This window comes from Micromys minutus (genome assembly GCF_963924665.1).
Source record: "Micromys minutus genome assembly, chromosome: 21".
In the NCBI taxonomy this organism is placed as follows: domain Eukaryota; kingdom Metazoa; phylum Chordata; class Mammalia; order Rodentia; family Muridae; genus Micromys; species Micromys minutus.
The window spans coordinates 6,022,029-6,049,971 of NC_137956.1; the positions used below are offsets into that span (position 1 = coordinate 6,022,029).

Sequence of the window (27,943 nt, forward strand, 5' to 3'; positions counted from 1 at the left end):
CTAGTATTTAAGACCAGACTAAAAGAAGCTGTGATTGCCAACAGCCTGACAGACACAGGCTACTTGGTAAAAGGTAGCGAATGACAGCTCATAGTATGTGAATTTATGTGTATCCGTGTTTTGTCTGTACATATGCCCCTGCACCACTTTAGTGTCTGGTGCCTACTGAGGCCAGAAGAGGGCGTCAGATCCCCTGGAACTGTAGTTGTGAGCAGCCATGGGGGTGCTGCGAGCCGTCAGGGCCGGGCCCTCTAGAAAAGCAACAAGGGCTCTTACTCATTTCACATCTCTCCAGTCCCCGTTTTATTGTTTAATATAAAATCTGACATCGTGCAAACACACAAATGTCCATCTACGTTTCGGACACAGTATGGGGACAGCTTCCTTACAGATCCGACCGACCTACGAAGTATTCTTACAAATACATCGGCCATTTTTTTTTCCCACTTCCAATTATGGGTTACTATTCATCCAATAGGAATGAAAAAGATACCCAAACAAGAGCGCACTTTCAAAAGACAGTGGGGGAACATGACGGAAATGAACTCCCTTTCCTCACAGGTTCACTCTTCCTTTCCCTTTAACCCTCGCTCAGCGAAGGCCGGAACTCACTGCTTGGCGCCTACAACTCTAGGCCTGAGGTGGCAGGTGAGCCCCACGGCCTGGCTCGGCCCGGTCCCCGCGTGGCCTCGCCCGCTGCCGGGGCACGACCGGCCCCGGCCTTCGAGGGCCCGCACCACGGCGCACATGCCCGCGCTTGCCTCCCGCGTTGGCGGGAAGACGGGGAGCGCGGACGCGCGAGGCCGACCCGGAGCCTACCCATGAGGCAACGCGGCGTGGCTCGCGACGGCCCCCTCCCCCATCGCGGCGCCCGGCAGCCCGCTCCGCGATGGGAGCCGCAGCGGTTGCGGCGTACGGCCCGCGCTCCTCCCTCGCCTCCTCCTCTTTCTCCTCCTCCTCAGGGCTCCAGTCAGGCCGAGCCGCTCCGCTCACGGTAAGCGTCCCCCGCCCCGCGCGGCCGCCCGCCCGCCCGCCCGCGAAGGCCCTCCCGCGCGGCCGCGCCGCCGCACTCCGGGGGCGCAGGGTGGGGGTCTCGGGCCGCGGCGCGTCGGCGAGAGCGCCCGGGCCGGGCAGGGGCCGGCTGCGCGTGGGCCTGGCCCGCCATCTTGCCCGGCCTGGCGCGGGAGGGATCCCGGCGCGACGAGGCGAAGCGGCCGGCTGCGCGGCGGCCCACAGTACAGGCCGCTCAGCCTTCGCCTCGCCTCGTCGTGTCGCCTCGCCTCGCCTCGCCGCCGCGCAGGCTCGCCCGTCGCTTTCTGAGCCCGGCTGTGCTCTCAGGGGACGACTCCTCTCGGTCCTTTGTACCTTGTCCACGGGTGTGTGGTGGAGACCCGAGCTCACAACACAACCCACTCGACTCTTCACACAAGAGCTGAACCCCAATGGCGTTCGCAGCAACAGCCACAGAGGCCCTGCCTTTTGCTAGACAACCGCTCCTTTCTATCCACCTTTCTTGTCAAAGGAATGTCCCCCACTCTGCCATAGGTTTCCCGCTATTGTCTACCAGAGAAGGGCTTTGAGGAGTCTGACAGATTTTCCAGCTGAGCTTTGCAGGTTTCACTTAATAAACCACAAACGAGTGATCGAACTGGGGTTTTAGCCTGCACAAGAAGATGGTGTTTTCACGACTCACCTGCAGTTGTAACCCATTAGGAAGGAAATATGCTGGAGAGAAGCATGGACGTTAACCTGCTGCGAGCATGGAGACTTGGCTTTACGAAGACTTTTAAACATTTGGCTTTATTTTCAATTTGGACTGAATCATCTACATACTTGGACGTCTTTTAGTGCCCTTAAGCATAAATTCACACGAGGAAAGTAGAGTTTGAAAGTACAAAAGCCGCCTTTGGGCATCTGTATGGTATCTTGCTTTGAGAGATGACTCAGGCTGTTCGGATGTAAATAACAGGAAGGTGAAGGGACTGGGTTTGAGGACCTGGAGTTTTTGATGGTCCAACATCTGCACCAAAGCCATCCTTGAGTTCTTATGTTTAGATCTGTCTTTGGTGTCAATGTAGACCTTTGGCCCCTTTAGGAGAGGTTTTTGTTGGGAGAGCTCTTTTGAAGGTCAGCCTCAGAAATGACAATGAGAACACTTGGCTACCATGGCCAATTACAGGACCTTGAGTTTTATGACTCCTCACTCAGTGCTTACCTCATTATTGTATGCCCCATTTTCAATGCAGTGAGGTTTCTGAGAATAAGCTTAGGCCTCCACATTTAAGAAATTCTCCACATTTAAGAAATTCAGTTTGCCATTTCTTTAGACCCTAATTTCTGGATCATCTGTTATGTTTAGATGTTATAAGTAATCATGTTTTTTCAAGCATATTGGGGAGTTGAATATAGCATATTCTGATGCCTACTACTTAGTGTAAATATTTGTAAACATTTTGTCACATTTGCTTTGTCTCAGTCTGCCCTATATGTGAATGTTTGTTGAAGATGTGACAGTTCACCCCTAAGTACTGGGTCTTATCAGTAAATGAAAGATAAAGGCCATTTTCTCTATAACACAATACCATCATCACACCCAAGAAAAATAAGAACATTTGCTAAAATGCATGTAGTACTCTGATAAAATAGATTACACTCTAGGAATGACTGGAATTAGGAAGAAAAGGAACAGTTTTGGAGACTATAATATGCTCAGTTTAATCAATTTGTAATTGGCCAGTCTGGTGGAGTGTGTTTTTGATCCCAATACTCTGGGAGGCAAAGGCAAGTGGATCTTTCTATGTAGACTAGGCAAGTAGGGTGGTATAGTGAAGCCTGTCTCAAACAAAAGCAACAAACAAAAACCTTTGGAATTGTTTCTGTACTGTGGTAAGGCCTAGAGATCAGTTGGAAAACATTCTGCCTTTGAAAATTTGGACTTTAGTAGCAGTACTGAGCCATGAGTTCCAAACTAGTAGGACTGTAAATCTCAGCATCTTACTTCTCCCTGGTTTATGCCTATCATGTCACTCCTCCAGGCCACTGTTTCCTTCTCAACCCTGTGTTTTGTAGAAGAGTAAAAGAATAACACCTGTTTTGTTTAATAGATAGTTTATAACTATACAAATAACTTTTCAATATCAATTGTAGCAATTCCTTTTTGACATTAAAACAGCTTTAGGTGACAGGACATTTATTATTGGCAACACTGTTATTCAAACGTAACTTTGGAACTATGAGAAATCTATAAAATATTCAAATAAATTGTATAATCTTGAATAACTCCTTCTCCCTCTTTTGAGGGACTAAAATACTTTTTATTTTCTCACCTATTTTTCCCCCTTCTTCTTTTGGAGATTGGGTTTTACTATGTAGCCCAGGCTGGCCTCAAAGTTATGATCCTCTTGCTTCAGTTTGGGGTTACAAATGTGTACCACTATGCTCAGCCTCAGATTGTTTTAAATCATGATTGAAACAATAGTTTGAATTGTGTAGTAACTTATATTCAAAACTGTATGTTTAGACTTTTGGATCATTTCTGCAAAGCAGTTTTTGTTTTGTCTTTGAGACAAGGCCAGTCTGGCCTCTAACTAGAAGATCCTGCTGTGTAGCCTATCCTGAGTACTAGGATTACAGATTTGCACTACCATACCTGGTTAACTTTTCAATTTTTAAAATTTTTTTATTTTATTTTACGTATATAAACACACTGTTGCTGTTCAGACACCAGAAGAGGGCATCAGATCTCATTACAGATGGTTGTGAGCCACCATGTGGTTACTGAGATTTGAACTTAGGACCTCTGGAAGAGCAGTCAGTGCTCTTAACTGCTGAGCCATCTCTCCAGCCCAACTTTTCAATTTTATTTTTGAAAGAAAGTAAACATTTCTGTCAATGTCAGACTACAACAGGTTATATAACCTGTATTAGACAGTTTCCATTTTAGTTTAAGTCTTAACACATTTTCCTTTTGATTACATTAGGAGAGAAAGTTGTTACTATTTAGGTTGGAATCAGAGTACTGTGTGTTCCTTCTTAAAAAAACACAACCAGATATATTACTTACACATTGATTGTTTGAGAACAATTTGGAAACCTCATCTGAAGTTTCCGGGTCTCTTTGTACTGCTTCTGATGTGCTGCTATCTCTTCATTCATTTGCTTTGTCTGATTGCACATTGTCAATTCTTTCTAATGTAGGCAAACAGTAAAAAAAAAAAAAAAAACAAAAAAACAAAAAAAAAAATTTGAATTCAGTAAAAATTAAAAGCAGATGAAAATCAGGACATACCATCAGAAAAAATGTCACTCTGATGTTGAATGGAAACAAGGAAAAAAAAAAAAAAAGGAAAGGACTTGACCTCTGCTAGGGATGGAAGAGGAGTAAGTTTATTATAGACATGTGGTTGAGTATAGCCAGAGGCTGACACATCTGGGTGAGTCCAGAGTTGTCATGCCCCTCAGCCTTGTGAGGAGAAGGGTAGGGAAGATAACTAAGTACAGCAGCCAGGAGACAAAGGTATAAAAAAGGGACAGGTAACCAAAATATTTGGATTATATAGGGTAGAACCTCTGGGGGAAGGGCAGCCCACCCCTGGACTGAAAAGTTCAGTGTAGAGGGTAACACCAGAAGAGCACATAAGATCCTATTACAGATAGTTGTGATCCACCATGTGGTTGCTGGGATTTGAACTCAAGACCTTTGGAAGAGCAGTAAGTGCTCTTAACCACTGAGCCATCTCTTCATCCCAATTTTCTTTCTTTCTTTCTTTCTTTCTTTCTTTCTTTCTTTCTTTCTTTCTTTCTTTTCTCTCTCTCTCTCTCTCTCTCTCTCTCTCTCTCTCTCTCCCTCTCTTTCTTTTCTTTTTTTTAAAGGATAGGTAAGAACAGTGGTAACCTAGAATAGTGGAAGTAGTAGCAAAATATTCAACACAAACACACAATGTAATGTTTTATTTTTAGTCAGAAAATTTCCCTTGTTTGAACATCTCTAGGAACAAATGGAAGTCATAGGAATTGAAGTGTTAAAGATGGAAAAAATTCAAAGTGTTCTGCGGAAATTAACAGTATCTGATGATGAGTGGTTAATTTTTCAGATTTCTACCTTCCTAATGAATGAATTAAGTCTGCCTGGCCTATGTTAGCTTTTTAAAAAATTACTGTATTATATACATCTCTGAGAAATATAGGGTGTTAGCTTTTTTAAAAATTACTGTATTATATACATCTGTAAGAAATATAGGTAGTACTTAGTTATTCTTTGAGTGATCTGTTCTAAGATATTTTCCTTTTTTTTTTATTGGCTATTCTCTGTATTTACATTTCAGATGTTATCCTCTTCTCCCAATTCCTCTAGGATATTTTTCTTGTTGGGAGTTTTTCTTCTAAATTTTACTTTTGGGCTGAAGAGATGGCTCAGCTGTTAAAGGCAAGGCTCACAACTAAGTTTTATTTTCAGAGGTCCTCCATAGTGAAAAATGGTAAACTGAAATCTTAGAGTCAAGATGTGACATTTAGGCTTTTTGATTAATCTGACTAAGCAAAAAAAAAAAAAAAATCTTTAAGTCATTTTTAAATATCATTTCTGATGTAACATGACATACAATGATGAGCACAAATGATTTGGGATAAATTTGTATGTATGTATGTGTGTGTGTATATATATAATACATATATATATGTGTATACACACACACATACACACACTTTTATTAGTTCTGTGTAGTTCTGATCAAATATTCAACAAGCACAAGAAAAGAAAGATTTATTATGACTTATGGTCTCTGAGAGTTCAGTCCATCAGTCCATTATGGCCTGAGAGTGTAGCAGAGCATGACATTTCACTTCATGGCAGCCCAGTGAATTTAGAACAGTAAATGAATATACTTTGTTCTTACTGTCTCTGTTTATCCCTTTCATTCCCAGCACCTAGAAGGTTGCCACCCACATCCTAGATCTTCCCTATTCAGCTAGCCCTATCAGATACCAGACTCACTTAAAGGTGTGTTTCACTAATCTCCTAGGTGACTGACTCTATCAAGTTGACAATGAAGATTAACCAGCATACCCTCCATCTGTTTTATGAGTCTGGATTCTTTTCAACAGAACAGGAATGTGCAGTCTGTTTACCACTCACTGCAGTCTGGAAAGTTAAGCAGTAAGACAGCCCAGCTGTGCTTGGTTGGCATAGTCATTTATGTTTGATATTGATCAAGACTGTATTTAATGTCTGAAAGCATAGTGGTCCAGACAAAGTATAAAGTGAACCTTAGAAAGTAAACCAGTTTAGTTCTGATACAAAGATCCAAGCACTTGAACACGTCTGAGTGAATACAGATTTTGAAAGAAAAGCCGTTAACACTGAAAAATTGATTAGGAATGAAAAAGAGAGACTTTGAGAACAAGTAAAATTCCAGAGATTCATCATGAAGTAGTAGTAGAAGAAGGGAAAAGTGCAAAAGAAATTTCTGTCAAGCATAGTTAGATTTGCACAGTATAGAATTACTCTGAAGCATAACTTCAATGGCATTTAGTATATCTTCATGTTATCCAACAATTAATGCTGATTCCAGAATATGTTCAAGTCCCTAAAAGGAAACTTACCTCTCATAAACAGTCTCTCATTCCCTCTTTTCAACACGTGGCAACCACAGGCTTTTTGTCTCTGGATTTCCCTATTTTGAGTATTTTAGGTAAATGTAATATACATTTGGTATGGAATTTGGTGGGCTTGAATTTGTACATATCTTTCCCAAATTGTTGTGTCTGGAAAAATGCTGTTTCCTGAAGTAATCCACTGCCTTTGGCTTTTTACAGCCTTTCTGCCTCACTTTCTACTCTGCATAGAAAGACCCCTAATCCTTGAGGAGAAAGGTGTGATAAACATATCCCATTTGGGATGGACTGGGTGTTGAAATCTTTCAATCTGTACAATGTCAGTTTTGAGTCTCTTAATTACCATCTACTATAAGAAGTTTCTTTTTAAAGATTTATTTATTATATATACAGTGCTCTGCCTGCGTATATGCCTGCATACAAGAAGAGGGCACCAGATCTTATTATAGATGGTTGTGAGCCACCATGTGGTTGCTGGAAATTGAACTCAGGACCTCTGAAAGAGGAGTCAGTGCTCTTAACTACTGAGCCATCTCTCTAGCCCCCAACAAGAAGTTTTACTGGTGAGAGTTGAATGATGTACTGGTCTATGGATGTAGATATATGTTCTTATAACTTAGCATGCTTTTAGAGTTTCATGTAGCATTTATCTGTTTTTTTTTTTTTTTTTTTTAAGTTGCTGAGTGATAATTAGATTGTATAGAACGCCACATTTTAAAAAACCAACTCATCAGGTAAACATTGGAGTTGGTACCACTTATGAATAAAATACATAATAGACCTCAAAGTTCGGTTTTCAGGGAAGGATATATTCAATTTAGAAATACTGAAATCAGGTGAATTTAAATATCTAGATGGGCTGGAGAGATGGCTCAGCAGTTAAGAGCACTGACTGCTCTTCCAGAGGACCTGAGTTCAATTCTCAGCAACTACATGGTGTCTCACAATCATCTGTAATGGGCTCTGATGCCCTCTTCTGGTGTGTTTGAAGACAGCTACAGAGTGTTACATGAAATAAATAAATACATCTTTAAAAACATAAATCTAGATGGCAAGGTGGACAATACACTATTAATCCCAGCACTCAGGAGTCAGAGTCAGGTGGATCTCTGAGTTTAAGGCCAGTTCGTTCTCAAGAGTTCCAGGACAGCCAAGGGTACACAATGACAGTTTTCAGTAGGGACTAAACCACAGGTGAGATGCCAGGGTCAGAGTTCATACCTCATAATTTCATAGCTGTGGGATTTATTCACTGTCTTTTAGGTATCATTTGGTAGAGCTAAGGCTATAGAAGTGTTACAGAAACCCATTTCTAAATGATTTTAGGGGGAAAATTTGGAGAATCTGTAAAGAGCTCAAAGCGAACAGCTGAATGAGAACTGAGTGCACTATTTTCAAGAAACAGAGTTAAAAATAACTACAGGCAAGCAAGACAGATGAACGTTGAAAGGTGGTTTGTGTTATGGTCCAACCCCCACCCTCTTCAGCATAGCTGTAGCCATTTTGTTCCATGCCTTTCAGCTGTTTCATATTGTTGCTGTAGTATGCCTGCCAGTCATTGACAGAAAGGTGACTTGGTTTAAGAGCAAGGACATCCTGACCACACACTGTTTTGTTCTATGTGAATGTTCTGTATGAGGTTTGCTAATCTTAAGAAATTACACAAAGACTTTATTAAAAGATTTTTATTGTATACATTAAAAAATGAAATTCCACAAAGCTATATGTAGGACCCATCAACTCAAAGGTCAATATGAACTGTTATGTTTAAAACGGCTCGGACCTACATATGAGCTCACTGTGGTTTTTGTGGCTGACACTGTGTCTAGTAAGACAACTGCTCCCTTCCTTGCCCTTTAAACTTTTGAACCTGTTTTTTGGTTTTTTGGTTTTTTTCCTCTATAAAAAGCATACTCCGAGAGCAGATAAGTATCACAATTAGGCTCCTGAGTCCTTTTTGCAGTCCTGAACGTACATTATGGTGTGCCTTCAATAAACTATTCTTACCCGAATTTGGTGTACCTGTGGTTTCTGTGGCAATTCCCTGAACCTCAACAGTTTGGCTCTTAGAGTTTTGGGAATTTTCAGATGGATACTTTTAGCAGAATAGTGTAGTGAGAATTTGTTTTTTTTTTTTTAAAAAACACAAATATTTGAATGTTTTTGTTTCAATCCCAGGTGTGGGATACGGCTGCTTCAGATTGTACACAGCAGCTGAATGTGATTTGCCTCATCCTCTAGCAGGAGCATGGTTTTGCCAGCAGCAGATAGTTTCTACAATTGTGTGACATTGGGAATTCTGGGGGACTTTTCAGGGGACATATAAATTCTAGGGTCTCAGGGGTTGTTGATAAGTGGTTGTTTAGTGTTTTGTTGCTGCTGGTCATGGTTTGTTAAGTTGTCATGTGCAAAGGAGAAACAACAAGAAACTATATTTCCTGACGATGGAGATCAAACTTCCCCAACCATAATGTCGCCCCCTTCCCTTCTATCCTTTTTTTTTAAGATTTATTTATTTTATGAATATGAGTACACTGTTGTTGTCTTAAGACACACCAGAAGAGGTTGTTGGATTGTATTACAGATGGTTGTGAGCCACCATGTGGTTGCTGGGAATTGAACTCAGGTCCTCTGGAAGAGTAGTCAGTGTTCTTAACCGCTGAGCCATCTCTCCAGCCCTGCCCCCTTCAATCCTTTTTTTTTGTGTTAGGGGGTTGAAAGATTGGAGGAAAAAGGGTGATGGGTGGAAGAAAGAAGAACCCACAAAGTCAAAAGACAGGTTAGGCTATAAGAAAGCATTGTATCTGGGCTGATATATTTAGCTCAATTTGGCTAATGAGTGAATAGGAAAAAAGCGAATAGCCTGTAGCCTAGATCAAATTTGTAAGATTTATTTGTTGAGCTGATACAAACGGGAGGGGTGTTGTTGTTGTTGATGATTTTTGTATTCTGCTGTGAAAATGTTTTTTTGTAAAGAAGTTTTTGTTTGTTTGATTGATTTGCTTTTTTGAGATAGGTTTTCTCTGTGTAACCTGTACTCATTTTGTAAACCAAGCTGGCCTCAAACTCAGAGTTCTGCCTGCCTCTGCTGAAATTAAAGTCAAGTGCTATCGCACCTGGCTGAACCTTCAACTCTTAACCCTTGGCAGCTTTGTGGAATTCTTGCAGCTACTGAGATTCTCTAGGCTTCTAGCAGCTGATTCTCGCCTTCTGTAGTTTTAACTCATTGCTGTCCATCACTGACCTTTTTAGTGCTCCTAAAGTCCCTTTTGTTTCCTCAGTCTGTACTTGGCCACTATTTGGAACTCTTCAGGTATCACCTAGAATGAACAATCTCTCCTGTTACCTTCTAGCTGTTGCTTTTGATGTCCCACTGCCAGGAACTAGAAGCCTGGAGTTTTTTCTGTTCTTAGTTTTACTAACTCAGCCTGATCTACTCTTGATGTAGTAGATCATTAAAAAGAAACAAAACAAAACCATTGGGTCTCATGTTACCATACTGTAGTAGGTTAGGCAAAGTACATAGAAGGGAAAGTACATCTTCCAGATCAGCATGCCAAACTAAGACATAGCCTGCCTATATAGTTACAAAAAGGGCATAGTATGCTTCTGCTCAGATTGTAATTTTACCAAATACAGTTCTGTTTATGTGTGGATGCTAGCTAGTTTTACCAGGCACAAGCCTCATAGTACACTAATGATAGGCTTTTTATTGAATTATAGGTGTTGTACATTTCCCATCCCAAGTTACAATACTGCAGAGTGTGCTCAGTGTGGTTTCTCTTTTTTCTTTTTTTAAAGATTTATGGGCTGGAGAGATGGCTCAGTGGTTAAGAACTGACTGTTCTTCCAGAGGTCCTGAGTTCAAATCCCAAAAGACACATGGTGGCTCAGAACCATCTGTAATGGGATCTGATGCCCTCTTCTGCTGTGTCTGAAGACAGTGACAGTGTATTCATATAAATAAAAATAAATAAATCTTTTAAAAAAAGAACAAGTCATGGCATGAAGCTGATGTGGCTACATTTTGATTATTGCTGCTAGAATAGTTTCTCTTCTCTTTTCATGAATTTTATTTATTTTACATCCAGACTACAGTTTTCCCTCCCTCCTTTCCTCCCAGCAACCCTGAAAACAACCTCAAAAAGAAGCTGCTTGGCTGGCAGTAAATAAATCAAGAATCTTATGGTTGCCATTCTGAGGGCTTAATAGCTAACAGTTTTACTCAGTACCCCAACCACCAACCTGCAAGTGGTATTTGCAATAAGACCTAGGAAGCTAACATTCTGACCATTGTTTAATAAAGCATTAACCCTAGCCACATGCTTTATGGAGGGATCCTCTGGTTTTTCTCCATATCTTTTCAAGTTTTTTTTTTTTTTTTAATGTTTATTTATTATATATAAGTACTGTAGCTGTCTTCAGAGACACCTGAAGAGGGCATCAGATCCCATTACAGATGGTTGTGAGCCACCATGTGGCTTTTGGGATTTGAACTCAGGACCTCTGGAAAGAGCATTCAGTGCTCTTAACCACTGAGTCATCTCTCCAGCCCTCAAGTTCTAATTTAAACCATCACATAGCTTTGGTAACGTGAAATTTGTATTGGTTATGATTATGAATTAGTTCTTCCCTACCAGAAATTTACTTATTTTGAATGAATTAGTTCTTTCTTCCCCACCAAAAACTTACTTACTTTGAATAGACTTAGTTATAGTGTTAGACTTCAGCCTGACTTCTTCATTCATTATATTGTACCTAGAAGCTTCTAGAAAAAAAAGTTGAATGTAATAGCTTGATAACCACAATGTTTAAGAGTCTTAAGTATGGCATTACAAAAGGTGAACAAATGAAAAGTTCTTCATCTGTCAGTTTAGGCTGAAAATTAATAATATTCCTGTACCAGATTAGGATTGGCATGGTCCTTGAGGGAATCTAGAAAGTCACAATTTTGATACCATATTTTATGAAAATAAAAAATTTCCTTTTTTTTCCAATTTGATGACATATGTTCTTTACAATTTATTTTAAAAAAATCTTTTAATTGTTATATTACGTGAAACCCACCTCTTTCTGGTAATTTTGGTCATTTATTCCAGGTGAATATTGAAATATTGCTGGCTTTTGCAATGAATGGGCTTGAATCTTATTTCTTTTTATTTTGGTATGTATATGTGAGGTTTTATGTGTACACAAAACGTGTGTGTAGGCCTGCATTTGATGTTGGGAATCTTCTAGATTGCTTATCTAACTTATTTCTGAGGCAGGGTCTCCCAGTCAAACCAAGAGCTCACTGATAGTATATTGTCTAGTACTCTGTGGTCAACTTACTCAGAAATTACTGTTATGGGCTTTGGGGATTGGAACTCCGGTTCCCCCCTCCCCCCATTGCAAGACATATTCCTTAACCACGGAGCGTCTCCCCAACCTTGAATGACAGTATGATTTGAGCATTAAATGAAATAATGGAATTTTGGTTTGTTTGTTTGCTTGTTTGTCTGCTTTTTGTTTTGTTTTAAGAGAGGTTTTCTGTGTAACAGCCCTGGCTGTCCTGGAACTCAAAAATTTACCTTTTTTCTGCCTCCTGAGTGCTAGGATTAAAAGCCTGGACTACCGCTGCTTAGTGAAATAATGTTTTAATTAGGACAACTATAATTGTGTAATAATTACAATGATTTTATAACTAGAAGTTATAATGATTTGTAGTAAAATATAATGAATGGAAGTAGTTGTGCTGAAACTTGATATTAAAAATTAAATTGTGTAGTTAAAGAGGATAATGATGTGTTTTTGAGACAGAGCCTTCTGTAGCTCAAGTTTGGCATTGAGTTTAAAATCCCTCTGCCTCAACCTTCCAAATGCGATTATAGGTGTATACTTCCATACTTGATTTATAATTGTCTAAATCACACTTGAGCTACAAAGACCAAATCACCTTCTCCTTTCTCATAATAAAATTGAAAGTGCAAGACTGGGGCATCATTTGGAGAAATTTTTGTCTAGAGTATTTTATGACTTGGATCAGTTATTTGGTGTGACTTCTCCATGTGGGCAAAAGATTTGGTCAACACAGGATGTATATGGTTGCTGGTGGCCTAACATGGAATGCTGTTTCATTCATAGCAAGTTCTTTTTAAAAAATAGTAAGTAGAGCATTCTAAACTAGTAACTTAAAAAACCCACGTATTCATTTACAAAGCAATAACATAGTTGTTTATTGTCATTGTAAAGTATTATATATAGTACATAATTATGTATATATGTATTTTGTCAAGGCTGAGTTCCAACTTTTTCTCTCATTTGTTTACTTGTAACTGCTAAGATCCTCAAATATACGGTCTTTTTAAAATCATATTTGCTGGGTTTGGTTTACTTAAAAAATTAAAACTGATATTTTTTACTTTGTTATTAGTGTGTTTGTGTGTGCATAGTGTGCATGTAGAGATCAGAGGACAACTTTCTAGGTTTGGTTGTTGTCTCTACCTTGAGTTCTTCATTTTAAGTCAGTACTTTCTGAGGCATCTTTGCGGTCTGAAACTATGTTGAAATGTATGACTTCCAAGTTTATCTTACTATTAAAAGCTGAGAAGAGGGCTGGACACATGGCTCAGGGGTTAAGAGCACTGACTGCTCTTCCAGAGGTCCTGAGTTCAAATCTCAGCAACCACATGGTGGCTCACAACCATCTGTAATGAGATCTGATGCCCTCTTCTGGTTTGTCTGAAGACAGCTACAGTGTAGTTAGTTATAATAAATAAATCTTAAAAAAAAAAAAAAAAAGCTGAGAGGAAAGGAGGATACAGGAAATGAAATACAGGTCTTGAGTATGCTAAGCATGCACTCTACTCTCAAGCTTCATTTTCAGCTACAATAAATAACAGTTTTTCATAACTCATTTTTTGGGCAATTTTTTATAGTTAGATTTGGGCTTTTTTGTTTGTTTGTTTGTTTTTTTGTATTGGGGATTGATTGAATACAGGGTCTCCTGAGTGGTAGGCCAACATCCTACCCCTAAACTATCTCTCTAGACTAGAATTTCAGAATTGCCAAACATAAATAAGAGATTATATGTATTTAAGTTTTGCATTGGTTTTTAATTTTAAAAAAACTTTTAAGGCATAATTTAAGCTTATTTTCACAAGCTAAAACATTTAATAAAATAAAACAATATTTTTAATGTATAAAAGGTTAGGTTATATTTTGAAGTCTTCTTTTTACATTTGTTTACTTATTATGTGTGTGCATGCCTGTGCACACGTGTGGTGTAGGTAGCAGGATAACTTGCATGAATAAGGGCTTTTTGTTTGTTTGTTTTCTGGGTTTTTTGTTTGTTTTATTTTTGGTTATGTGAGTTCCAGGAATCAAGTTCCAGTTTTCGGGCTTGCTCCAAACCCAGTGTGCCCTTGAACTTGATATTCTTTTACCTTAGCCCCCTAAATGCTAGGATTTCAAGTATGTGCCATCATGCCCCGCCAATTGTGAATTTTTGGTAATGTTTAGTGTAACTTTTACTGAAGACCAGTGAGTTATGAGTGTGGTTAATTGCAAGCTGTTTACATTTCTTTATTTTCACCTAAAACTTAACATATCACCTTCCACTTAGCTGACTAGGAGCACCTATTATCCCGAGTGAGTCAGTCTGCTGAGTTTTCTGTTTCCTTAGTTGATAAAGTCAAAGTTGTGTTTTATTACAGAAATAATTATATTTTTGAGTTTGAATAGGTAACTGTCATTTAGCATTTAGGCAGTAACATTGACTAAAACAGTACATAATGAGGAAATTTTTTGCTGTTACTTACATATATATAAATGTTATTTACATATATATGTATATGTTTTTTTTATTTAAGATAGTCTCTCCATATGTAGTCTAGGCATTAAGCCTGTGATCCTCTTGCCTCAGCCTCTCAAGTACCTGAATTATAGACAATGTTTCACATGTTTGTCACAAATAATAATTTTTAATTTACTTGTCAGATTTATTGAAATAGGAAGTACTTGATTTAATCACTATTTTGTTTCTGATATTTGGAATTCTTAAGGAATGAGCCAATTACTTTAAATAAATTTATGTATAACAAATATATCCAACTTAAACAGATTTTTTATTAAGAAGGGTAAATTAAATGTACATAAATTAATATAACCTGCCCTAATTGTAGATATCTTTATTTCCTAGAAAGGCAAACTGAGATACAATTTGCTGCTTTTTGTGGTCACATGGTAAGTTTAAATATTTAAATTTGATCCAAGAATTTCTTCTTTTATGTATGTTTTTGGTGTGTGAGTGCACATGTATGTTTGGGCAGATGTCCGAGAAAGACATTGGGTTTCCTGTCCTGTCACTCAGCTTTAGTCCCTTCATACACATGGTTTCAATGAACCTGAAAGCTACAGTTTTGGTTCCATTGCCTAGCTAGCAAGCTCCTGGGATGGAACTGTCTTTGTCCCACAACACTGAGGTTACAGGCCACATACTTCTAAAGACCTGGCTTTTTATATATATGCTAGGATTCAAATTGAGGTCTTCTTGTTTGCTCAACAAATGTTCTTACCCATCATCCTGTTAATCTCCCCAACTCCTCTATGAAGATTTCTTAATTTCAGGCTTATTTGTAGTTAAAATGACTCAAAATTGACTGATGTCATATGTCAATACTTAGGTGACAACGTATAGAAAGTCAGATCTGCAACTTGATGGGTGACAGTTCCTTTCAACTAAAAGGTAAAAGTTGCTTCAGTAACTGATACTCATTTGCAGGTAGTATAATTAAACTTTATAATACACTGTGAGAAATGGAGAACATCTTAAAACTTTACAACTGTTGAAGTGAACGAACTGCCAAGTCAAGTAGAAATGAAGTATTTTATCTCTATTAACAGACATAGCTACTGTTTATATTAATGTTTTATCAGTTTGGCATACATTATCATGTAGATATTTTCTATGCCTGTACAAGCATTTATTAAAAATTATAAAAGAATTATAACTTTTTCTTAACATTTTTTCATATATTAACAATGGCAGAGTTGGTGTGTGTTTGTGTATGTGTGTGCTGTATATTATATTAGTTTACTTATTATCATAAATTTATTTTTGGACGATTCTTGAGGCTAAAAAGTCAGGATCAAAGTATTGCTAGGCTCTGTGGGTTTTGAGATAAAAGCTCTGGGCTTCTTTTTTCTTAATTATTTATTTTATAAAATATTATAGTTCACAAAATTTGTTATATAATAATATATCTGGGCTTCTTATAAGTGGTCATATTAAATTTGTGACTGATTATGGCCATATTATTAAGAACATGGTAGAATGTCCTAATTTTGAGTCAAAAGTAGAAATGGCACTCTTCAGTAAAATAGAAAATAATACTTAGAAATGATAAAGATGTTATTTAAAATAGAACCTCAGATAATTTCTTTTGTAATCTTACTATCTTCATGTCTAGACAAGCACCTCTGATGCTCATGTACATGGCTGAGGTCATATATGTGTTTAAGTTTTTTGAGGCTCTTTAATTGGCCTTGCCAAAGTTTCGTAAAGTTGTGTGTATGTATATGTATATAGTGTTGCATTATCAATTTAACTAGCAGTGTTATGTAATTAAAAATGGATATTCTAGGTTTCTTTAAAAAATGTGTTCTTACAACTTTTTATTTATGTGTGTGCCTGAGTTTATGTGTTATGTATGCAGTGCTGGTAGAGACTACAAGAGGGCGTGGAATTGGACTGGAGCTGGAGTTACAGGGGATTGTGAGCTACCCAGTATGGGTGTTGGAAATAGAACTTGGGTCCTCCAGAAGAGCGGCAAGTGCTCTTAACTTGAACCATCTTTCCAGTCCTTGTTTTAGCTCTCTTTTTACATATGTATTTATTTTATTGTTTTTAATTATGTGTAATGGGGGGTGTTTAAGTTTGTGTGTAAGTGCAAGTGCTCACAAATTACAGAGGAAGTTGCCAGATACATCGGGCCAGTACATTCTTTTTAACTGCTTAGCAACTTTTCCAGTCTGTTCTTTTGGTTTTTGTTGTTGTTGTTTTTTAATTTTTCTCCCGTGGTCCCTGCCCTAGACAGGGTTTTTTTTTGTTAGTCTTAGCTATCTGTCCTGGAATTCAAACAGTAGGCCAGAACAACCATGAACTCAAGAGTTCTTCCTAAGTGTCTCCCAATTGCTGGGATTAAAGGATTGCACCACCACCACTCCACCACTGTTGGGCCTGTGAGATAATCTTAAAGTTATTTTTTTAATCCTTTCTTTGGTTTCCTAGAGAAGCCCTCCTGACATGCTGCTATCCTGCGTCTGTCCCACTTAATATTCTCTAGACCTATTGACTTACTCTCTTCTGGGACTTTGTTTTGTATTGAATGCCTGTATACCTTATGCGTTACTCTTTGTTTATGATACTTTGTGTGTGTGTGTGTGTGTGTGTGTGTGTGTGTGTGTGAGTGTGTGTGTGAGAGAGAGAGAGAGAGAGAGAGAGAGAGAGAGAGAGAGAGAGAGAGTGTGTTGTGGTAAATATTGAAAAGTGGAAATCTTTTATCTCAAGCTAGTTCTGGCACCTGGGGGGACCACATAGCACTTTGGGGATTTCTAACTTGGCAGCTTTATGCCACCTCTAAAACCTCAGGTGCCGTTCACTCCACTGCCCCTGCTGCTTCTGTCTCTTTTCATTCACTTTCCTCCACCACCCAGTACAAACATGACTCCACATCTATTAATTTATCAAACAGGTTTATATGTTAAGTTCTCAATCTACAAACCCTCTACACAATAAGCTTACGACCAGTGGACAAAGATATTAACTGCCCATCTAAATGAGATAAATCAGGCCCATAGAAATCCTTAGAGATATTCATGACAACCTTATCAAACTAGAGATGAGTCAAGAGAAACATGCACATCTGCTTCCATCTCCTCTGTCAGTCTCACCTACCACCTCCTCTTCCACTTCTCCAGCTTCTTTCTCTGACTACCTCTCCACTGTCCAATCATGTGTTGCCTTAACATAAACCCACTGTGTGTGTGTGTGTGTGTTTGTGTGTGTGTGTGTGTGTGTGTGTGTGTGTACACATGTACATACATGTATATATGTGCCAAAGTATATGGGGAGGGAGGTCAGAGGACAGTTTGTGGGAGTTGGTTCTTTTCCACCAAGTGGGTCTTGAGGATGGAACTCAGATCGTGAGGCTCCGCAGCAAATACCTTTATCCATTGAGCCATTTCATTTTTATTGTGTTCAGACATTAATTCTTTGATGCTTAAATATACCAGCTTCCTTACTTCTTTCGTAGAATCCTTTTAATTTGTTTTACTATCCTTTGGATCTTTTGTATAGAAAAATTTTTCTTTGTAAAATTTCTGGTGCTTGTTGATTGTTTCATCTACATTTAAGAGAGCAATACTTAACCGGAATGTCTCAGTAGTTTTTACTGCATTGCTTTGATCGATTTCTTTAGGGAGAGATGTGTAATTTGCTCTATTTGAGATAAGCCTCACTCCTTTCTTACATGTTCCTCTCATACCAAATTGCAGCCCACCCCCTACTTTTTTTACTCTACATTTTCCATTTCTAAGACTGGTTTATTCTAATTCTTTTTTCATCTGTGGCTTCTTAGTCTTACCCCTCCCTCCCTTTAAAGACAATGGATAGGATATAATTTCTTTTCAGAGTTCATTGTTATAACTGTATGACTGAAATCCATTTTGGCTGCATTTTTCATCTGCTCTACTTCACCATTATCTGTCTTAAGTCAGAGAGCAAGATCTCAGGTTCTTATTGTTACTATTATGTACTCATCACATTCACCAAGTTAGAAATTGTTACTAGGATTATTAAAGTGGATTTCTAATATGCTGCATATACCACATGCTTTAATTAAAATAAAGTTGCTTCTTTTAAACATTAGATCATTTAAAAATGGCAGAACTCTTTATGGAATGTGAAGAAGAGGAGCTGGAACCATGGCAGAAGAAAGTGAAAGAAGTTGAAGAGGATGATGATGATGAGCCCATCTTTGTTGCAGAGATAGCAAGTTCAAAACCAGCTATTTCAAGTAAGCGTTTACTTTAAATGTAGGCAGTGTGAAAAGGTTATTTTAGGGTTGTTGTGGAAATATCTTTATTCAACCATAAGTTAGGAATGAAATACTTGTTTGAGAGTCAGGGTGGAGTTTTGAGAAGGGATAGAAGAGAAATACCAGCAGAGCCAACAGGAAATGCCTAGGATTTACTGGTGGCATTGGAGGTTTTCTGAGAGTAGGGATATACTTTTAGTGGTGCTGAAAAACTTGGTCATCTGATTTTATTTCCACCTTTTTCTCCCTTAACTCTAGAATAGCTTAAAGGAAAAATTTAGAATGCTTAGTTTGAAATTTTGGACATACTAGAAAATTTGTTAGTCTCAGATGTAATCTCATATCCAGGCCCTGTTGTAGTGTCATCTATACGGAAGTACAAAGTGCCTAGTGATAGTGGGTCAGAACCTGACTACAGCTGTCTGTCAGCAGCTAGTTAGATCTGTGACACAGAGAGATGTTGCCTCTAGCCACTGTATTTTTACTAAGTTACAGTTATCACTCACATCAAAGACTTGTTAGTACAATAGTTTTTGGGTGATTTGCTTTCAGTTAGAGTGCTTGGACTTCACATTGTTAGAGTGTTAAGGTAGGAAAGCTGATACACAGTAAGCTGTCCTCACAGGTACTTCAGTTTAAGCCAGGTGTGGTAGCACACACTTTTTATTTACAATACTAAGGGGACACTAGGGACGCAGAGGCAGGTGAATTTCTGTGGGTCTCAGGCCAGCCTAGGCTATATGGTGAGACCTGCTCTTAATGGAAAAAAAAATATAAAGTCTTCAAATCTCAAAGATAAAAATATTCTTTTTCATTTTAATTTTATGTTTGTTTTAAACCAGAGGAATTTATTAAAGAATGTTAATGTGTTCAGCTTATTAGTATTTTTTTATTTACCTTGGTTAATTGGAGAGAGTACTATGAAATTTTCTGAGAGCCTTCTTGCTTTTCTTATAGGATTGGAATAGCATTTATATATAGTTTTTTTTTATTATAGAGCGAGTAATTTAACCAAGTGAAATATCAATATTACTTTCTGTGGCACATTTCCCATGGAATGCTAAGTGTGATGTTATTTGGATTGTAAAATGAGTTCAGTATGATAGTGTGCATATTGCTAATGCCAGAATGGTCTAATTTCTTATTTCTTATTTCTTAGGTATTGGTTATCTTACACTTGAATGTTATTATTTGCAAAATTATTATTTAAAATTTCTTGTTGAAAATGACAAGATTCAAGTTGAATTTATATTGATTATAGATGACTGTTAATTGTACTCAATTATAACAGTCTATTTTTAAAAAATAATCTCTAAGAAAGAGATTCATCCCAGATGCTTTCCTAAATTGTGAAGATGAAAAATTGAAATAATTGTGTTACTGTTTTATGTGGAGGCCATAGGAATTTTAACGTAGGATATATGAATTAAATGTTTAAGAACTTGTCTTTTATAGATCACAAGTACTAAAATAGTATACCAATAGTTATTTGATAGCTTGAATATTTTTTTAATTTATTTTATTTACATGAATACACTGTAGCTATTTTCATACACACCAGAAGAGGGCATCAGATCCCATTACAGATGGCTGTGAGCCACCATGTGGTTGCTGGGAATTGAACTCAGTACCTCTGGAAGAGCAGCCAGTGCTTTTAACCACTGAGCCATCTTTCCAGCCCGGTAGCTTGGATATTAATTTTAGTTTTTGGAATAAAAAATAATATCAAGTTGAGTTGTTTTTTTAAAAATAAACCTGATGTAGTACTTGATTTGTAAGCACTTGCGTTAACACTACTGAAAAAAAATTTAACTATTTTAAAAATATGTATTTATTTAGATATGTGTGTATTTATCTGCACATAGGTAGTTTCTAATGCCCATGGAGATCAAGAGAGGGTATTATATTCCCTCAAACTAACTTTATAGGTGGTTGTGAGACACTATGTGAGTGGTAGGAATTGAACTGTGTCCTCTGTAAGAATAGTAAATATGTTTAACTACTGTGTCATCTCTCTGGCTCTGAAAAATAACATAATTATGTGTACCTTTATGCAATTATTTAGTGGCATCTAGTTCTTTTCTATTAGGAAGAAAAATGATTTTTTATATAAATTTCAGTGCATCTTTTAACTTTTTCTGAATAAGCAAATTTAAGCAAATCTTTATTCTTTCAGATGTAAGAGTGAGAACTTCAAACTAATCCTTCAAAGTCAGGCCAATCTTCTGATGTGGTAGATAAAAATCCTCTTAATTTGTAAGATAGTCAGGTGAACCTTAGATTCCCTTTAGTCTATAACTTCTAGTAGTTTCCCTTTTGGAACAGAGGTAATGACATAGTCCATGGAGATTATGCAACTTTAGGGCTTTAGAGCTATGGGCCACTGTTTAATTAAGTCAGAACTCAAATATATACATACAATTCTTTCACCATACCAAAGAAGGCGTAGACTTCAACTCTATGCAGCCATATTTAAATATGTTTTTAGAAGATTTTTATGGGAATAAAATTTCTTTTCCTTGCAGTTTTTGCTTATGCACTTGGTTTTATCAATATACTGATGGCTTTTGGACATTTAGTTACAATGAGAAAGATTGCCACTTATTCTATAAAACATTTAATGTTGATAAACTATTTTCAAATTAGTGATAACATTCCTTCTAATACCTGTTTTACTATCCTTCTAATAAGTTTTAATGTCTCACTATATTGCATTTAAACAAATTTAAAGTATCATTTTTTTTTTTTTTTTTTTTTAGATATTTTAAACAGAGTTAACTCTAGCTCTCATTCAAGAGGAATAAAGAATGGTATACTTAATCGAGGTACAACATTATTATACTACTTTAATTGTAAACTAAAATATTTTGAAAAAGTTGATTATATAGAAATGCATTCAATGTGTTGTGTAATTTTAAAATACAGGTTTTACTACTTCATTCAAGCCTACAAGTCAACGCTGCCCGAATTCAGCATCAAATCCTGTGACTGCCTTGCCAGTAAATTTTCATCCTGAATCTAGATCTTCAGATAGCTCTGTTATTATTCAGCCATTTTCTAAACCTGTAAGTGTTTTCAAAATTACATAGACAGCTCAGGGAATATTAACCATACCTGATTATCTATATTATCAACAGATACTCTTCTAGTTGGTAGCATAATTGATATCAGAAAAGGTTACCATCTATATGACAGCTAATTAGTACCCCACCCTTCAGTAAGTTGGGGAATATGCTTAAACTGATTAGGTATAGCTTTGAAAACTAATATTGTCAAAATGTGAATAGAAGGATTATAATGAATATCACATGATAGCAAAATATTTTTGCTTTCAAACTGGGCCAGATATTTTTAATTTGGAAATTAAGGAGAAACTTTAGTAGTAGCATTTTATTCTGAGACATGTACCTTCATACTTTATTTTAAAATCTTAGTGAAAAATAATAGTGGTAATAATTACAATTTATTAAACTAGTAATAGACATAAGTATTTGTGCTAAATGCTCTACATAAATGGATCTCATAGTTTTTAAATATACCTAGGATGCAGGCATTGCTACTTCTCCCATTTCATAGTTGAATAAATACTAAAGTTTACAGTGATTAAATAATTCACTCAGATCTATAGCTAGGTGGGTCTCATATCTCAGTATAGGCTAATCAACAGTTTATATACTTATATTCACTTATATATCTTGTGTATGAGTGTTTAATTTGAAAAATGGAAATACTGCCCTAGTTCAGCATTCCCAGGGTAGAAATGGTGTGTTTGGAATTCAACACCATTCTGAAGATAACTGAAAACACTTTCTTTTTTGCTGTTTGACCTTTGCATTGATGACATAAAAACAGTGCTGAGAAAGCTGCTGATGGCTTTGTGTGAGTCAAGACAAGCACTCCTCTGTACCAGCGTTTGCAGGGTAACAACCCAGCCATGCATTCCCAATGAAATACTCCAGTTATAGGAAGTTCCTCACTGACATTTCACAATGTTTTAAACAAAATTTTCCATTACTGTTATTTTGTTAGCTATACTCTTGACTATGTGTCTTCTTAAATGTTCTGTGTGGTGAAATAGATAGTGTGCATAAAGCACTTCTGGGTCTGAAATATCTTTGTGTTTAGGAAAAGAATGTTTAGCAAGCTGAAATACATGTTGCATTTTAATTGAGCACATTTATGCTTGAAATTATGGCTGATAAACTGCAGTATATTTTTTTTTCTTATCATTACTGCCATAAACTATGTGATTTAAAACAATATACGTTAAGCATCCTAAAATCTTAGTTTCTTTTGGTAGGAGGCAGATCTTAGCTTAATTCGATCCTCTGCTTTAGGGCCTGTTAGGACTACCATTTAAGATGTGATCCTCAAAGCAATCTCATCTAAAGCACTACTGGGAAATACCTCCCAAGTCCAGGTAGCTATTGGATCTGTTTAGTTCCCTAAGGGGTCAGACTGAGTCTCAGTATCCTTTTGTCTTTTGGCTTTTGACTTAATTCCTTGCTAGTTGGGTCTTCCCAAAATGGTTACTTGTCTCCTGAAGGTAAGGAGAGTTCTTTTTTCTTTCTATTTTTTTACCGTCCTTAAAGGCAGAGTTTCTCTGTCCTGAAACTCACTCTGTAGCCAAGCTGGCATCAAACTCAGATCCGCCTGCCTCTGCCTCCCAAGTGCTAGGATTAAAATTGTGTACCTGCATGCCTAGTCTCTCTTTTTTGGAGGGTGGGTTATTGGTGGATCAAGACACAGATTCTCTGTAACAGTCCTGCATGTCCTTGAACTTGATTTGTAGACCAGCTTACCTTGAACTCAGCAATTTTTCTTCTGGCTCTGTCTCCCAAGTGCTAGGATTAAAGATATGTGCCACCAAGACAGGAGTGATGTTATTATTTTTAGGAAACAATCATGTTCATAAAATGTTACATACCTTGCCACCTTTACCCAGTTATGTTGTTCAGAATCAACTGAGTCGTCACCCACATTAAAAGGAAGGGAATCACACAGGGTATGAATATTAGAAGATGGTATCATGGAATCCACTTTAGAATGCTGTTTTTCAGTCCTCAAATTTGGTACAGATTTCCTCAAAATTAACACAATGCACCTGCCCCATCATCATTAATGGAAAACAGCTGATCGTGTTCTTTCTTACCAGTGATAAATTTGATTAAGCAAAGATCAAGATGTTGGAAAGCTTTAATCTGCCATTTTGATCCTGGTTTCTTCATAATATTTCAAGACTTCCTTGATGGGTAGTATAAACAAAAAAATAGAATTTTTGATGATATATTATGAATTTTTTTAAATGTTTGAAATAGTTGAATGAAACCAATAGTTTTCAAATAACCAAAGTATATGTATTGTGAGTAAATACTTAGTGTACTGTGAACTAATGATTTCAATGGGACAGGTAGGATACCACAAGTTCACAACTGAAAAGTTTCAGATTTCATAGTGATACACCTTTAAGAAAGTACTGGCTCATGAGTTTTGATTAGATCAGAGTAGTATATCCACAGCGGTTATTCATACTGTTAAAAAGCTCTTTCTTTCAATTACATATTGTTATAAGTCTTTATTCTCTTTTGAGATTTTAGCTTAGTTATTAGAGAAGATAGCTTGCCTAGTAGACACAATTTCTGGGTTCAGGCACATACAGCTAATACCAACACTTGGTGAGGTAGCAGCACCGGAGGATCAGGTGTTAAGTCCATCCTTGGCCACCTGGTGTGTTTGAGGCTGATTCCCAAAATGAAAATAAAAATTACAAAGATACAAAATAAGACTATTTTCATGCTGATTTATAATGGATTTAATACAATTTAAAAATAAAGTGATATTAATTTTTTTATGCTTCATTTTCTAGTTTGGTAAAGTAAATATCAACAAGTAAACGTCAACCAATATAAAAATGTTTTGGGACTTAGTTATTTTTAAATATGTAAAATTATCTTGAAGCTGGAAAGTTAGGTTAGCACTGATTTAGTGAATAGTCAGTTTTCTTAAAATAGTTCTTGTTTAGACAAAAAACTGTTGCTGTATCCTGTAGAATTCCATAGGCTTTTATGTATGTTCTTAAAAAATTAATGCTACAATTACCTTGTTTATTTTCTTATACTTATCAGCAGTTGTTTGGCATTTAGGGGAGAAAACTAGAGAGGAAAAGCTCACTGATATGTTAGACCAATCTCACAATCTCAGGAAGAAAGTGGCAAAGGGATGATACTTTAGTTTTTATAAAAACTAGGAAATAAAATCTTTTCAATTAAGAAAAGTCCATAGAAACACCTCAGTTGATGGTTTGTAATCCTGGAACCTTGTTGGGAAAGAATAGATTTGCTAGTTGGTTTGTATGGGAGCATAGGAATCATACATTTAAATTTCACAGAGGCAAGAGGAGAGGAGATGGGATGGGGGATTCCAGAGGGGAAACCGGGAAAAGTGATAATGTTTGAAATGTGAGTAAAGAAAATGTCCAATTTAAAAAAAAAAAAAAAACAAAAACAAAAAAAACCTTACTTATCATTGTCGTCAAAGCTAAAACCACAGACTTCTATTCTGAAGGAACTGTCTTATTTAAGAGACTTTCTCTCTGAATGTTGAAGTCTACTGATTTTAGTAAATTATAATAGTGCAATGTTTTATATTTTTTGTGTTAACTTTTTTATGGAATATCTTTGTATCTCAATAACTTTTTTAGTCAGGGATTAAATATATTTTAATTAATATCATTGATAAAGATAATATAATGTATGGTTAATGACCATGAATTTTATGTTATTATTTAGACTTGGATTATAGTTCCAATACCATCAGTAATAAAAGATGCTATATTGAGACCCTTCCTCAACCACCTAGCCTTAGAGTGTGAATCTATATAACTGGAGGGAATATTGTCTTTGTTAATACTACTGTGAGAGCAAATAAATTTAATATATACCAATGTGGCTATTTTGGTTTGAAAGATGAATGACTTGAAGCTCAGAAGTAACTTGCCCAAGGTTAAGTGGTTAAGTACTGTAGGTCGGCCTAATTCTGTTATAGTGTCTACTTTTCTTTCATTGTTGCATTTAACAAACAGTTTTTAGGTAGTTCATTTTTTAATTATTTCAAACTTACATTAGATATCAGAAGTTCTCTATTTGAAAATTCTTTTTAGCTAGTTATTTGTTGACTAATGAGTTGCTTTTTTAATACTGTGGGTACTTAAGTTGCCTTTTTGGGATGTGTTTAACAGGATTAACTTTATTACAGTTTTGTTAAAGAACATTTTTGGTTTTGTGAGAGCACAAATGAATATTTAAAAGTATAAATATTTGTAGAAAGTGTTTACTTCAATGAAGATTGTACTTGGTTAGTGTTAGGTCATGAAATTAATAATTTTTTTCTTTAAATCTTAAGGTTTAGATGCCCATGTCCATCTCAAATTCTAAGTGTAGTGTTGCTTAAGAGTGTAGATTTCTCCTTTGACTTTATTGCACTCTCATTGTCAGTAAAGGTAGTACAAAATGAAATTCTTAATTAAACTTTACTTTATAAGCACAAAACAAAACCTATGTGTTTCTATGATAAACATATCTGTGAGAAGCTTAGAAAAGAGATCAGTGTGCATATTATGAGGGTGAGATTGTATGTCAGCCCTTATACTTTTTCACTAAATCTTTACCATAACTTCTTGGAAGCAGAATAAAGGACCCTTTAGTGACTTTGATAGCTACTGGTTAAGTTTTTATTCAAAGCCATACCAATATATAACCTAGATTTTGCCAATAGTAAACATTATTCTTCTTTTAACCTTCTTAAAAGTATTATTAGTCTTTTAGAAGAGTTCTGATATTTTCCATCCAGCTTTCCTCATGCTAACGTCTTGTCTGTTATGTAACAGTGTTAACCAAACTTTAGATTTATTATTAGAATTTGAGCAGTTTTTCTACTGATGTTCTACATCTTTTTTTTGATTTCACTTTGCAGTTATTCTTTATTTTTCCTTACAACTTTATTTTAAAAAAAAACAGAGATACATGTACAGATCTTTAAAAGCATTTTGGCATAAAACTATATGAATACATTTTTGTCAGTACTTGATTTTTTTTAAAGGTTTGATTGTATGCATTGAAATCTTACTAGTTAAAATGAGCATAAAGTTCATGTAAAACAAAATGTAACATGGAAATAGTCAAAGTTTTCTTGGTGTGTAAAGATTAAACATAATGATTTTTAAATACCAAAAATTGCCACAAGGCTATCTTCTTAGCTCTTGAGTTATTAATGATTTAAGGTGTAGGTGCACCCCACTCTGAGAGGGTGCAATACACTTAGTGGGTTTTTTTTTCTTTTTTTTTCTTTTCTCTAAGAAGGACTGAGGCTTCCACTTTTTGTCCTTTCTTTTTTTGAGCTTCATATAGTCTGTCATGTAGTTATTCTTAACTTCTTTATAGTTTTGCAGATACACATATCTTTGGTTCATGATTCTAGCAATTAAATATTGTGAGTAAATTAATTTGTAGTAGACATCATTTTTAAACAGTGCCTATTTTATTGTTAAATATTTTTATTTACATTTCGTGCTCAGTAAGTTGAAAAAAGGGTTATATCATATTTATATAATATATAGGATTGCTCAGGCCGGCCTTGAGCTTGCCATATAGTTAAGGAAGGTCTTTCTGTTTCCGTCTCCTGAGTGTTAGGATCACAGATGTGTAACACTGTGCCTGTCTTTTTTGTTGTTGTTGTTGTTGTTGTTGTTATTTTTGTATTTTTGTTTTTTTTTGTTATGTTTTGTTCTTTTTGAGGGGTGGATCATTTTATTTTTAAGCATTGCTTAACTTAAAAACCTGTGGATTATGCATTTTAACAGGTTGAACATTCAGAAATCTCTCAGAGCTTACTTTGCACGTGATTGTTCCTTATATTGGAGTTTATTTGTGTGTGTGTGTGTGCACATTAGTATACTTGTTATATAGTATCAAAGCCTGTATATTCAGTTGTATTGACCACTTCATAATATGCATACACAATATGCATACAGTTACATAAAAACTGATATTGCTCTGTTCTCGACCACATTTTAGTCCGTTTCGTATTTTTCACCATGCTCTTGAGCTCTTCCTGCTAGCTTAGCTAAAAATTTCTTTGAGCTGCAGGTCTCCTGGAGCAGGCCCATTGACCAAGGTATAATCCCTTTCTGATTGGCCACTGTTCACTCCAAGGCCCACATTGCTTAGGTTTTTGCCTTATGACATTCCACCTTCCTT

At 36.5% G+C, this 27,943-nt stretch overlaps 1 protein-coding gene across 4 annotated transcripts in view; it reads left to right on the forward strand.

Moving 5' to 3' along the window:
- The first annotated feature begins 909 nt into the window (after positions 1 to 909).
- ZNF280D (zinc finger protein 280D) overlaps positions 910 to 27,943 on the forward strand; it is an 80,197-nt gene continuing 53,163 nt past the window's right edge. The window contains exons 1-6 of one of the 4 annotated variants that reach the window (XM_080934823.1): positions 979 to 994; positions 14,792 to 14,835; positions 15,276 to 15,337; positions 18,522 to 18,668; positions 21,449 to 21,514; positions 21,615 to 21,754. In XM_080934823.1, coding sequence (XP_080790949.1) covers positions 15,310 to 15,337; positions 18,522 to 18,668; positions 21,449 to 21,514; positions 21,615 to 21,754 — 381 coding nt within the window. In that variant the 5' untranslated portion in view covers positions 979 to 994; positions 14,792 to 14,835; positions 15,276 to 15,309. Of the gene's footprint in view, positions 995 to 14,791; positions 14,836 to 15,275; positions 15,338 to 18,521; positions 18,669 to 21,448; positions 21,515 to 21,614; positions 21,755 to 27,943 lie in introns of those variants that run through there. The other 3 variants (XM_080934824.1, XM_080934826.1, XM_080934825.1) reach the window with 3 other exon arrangements.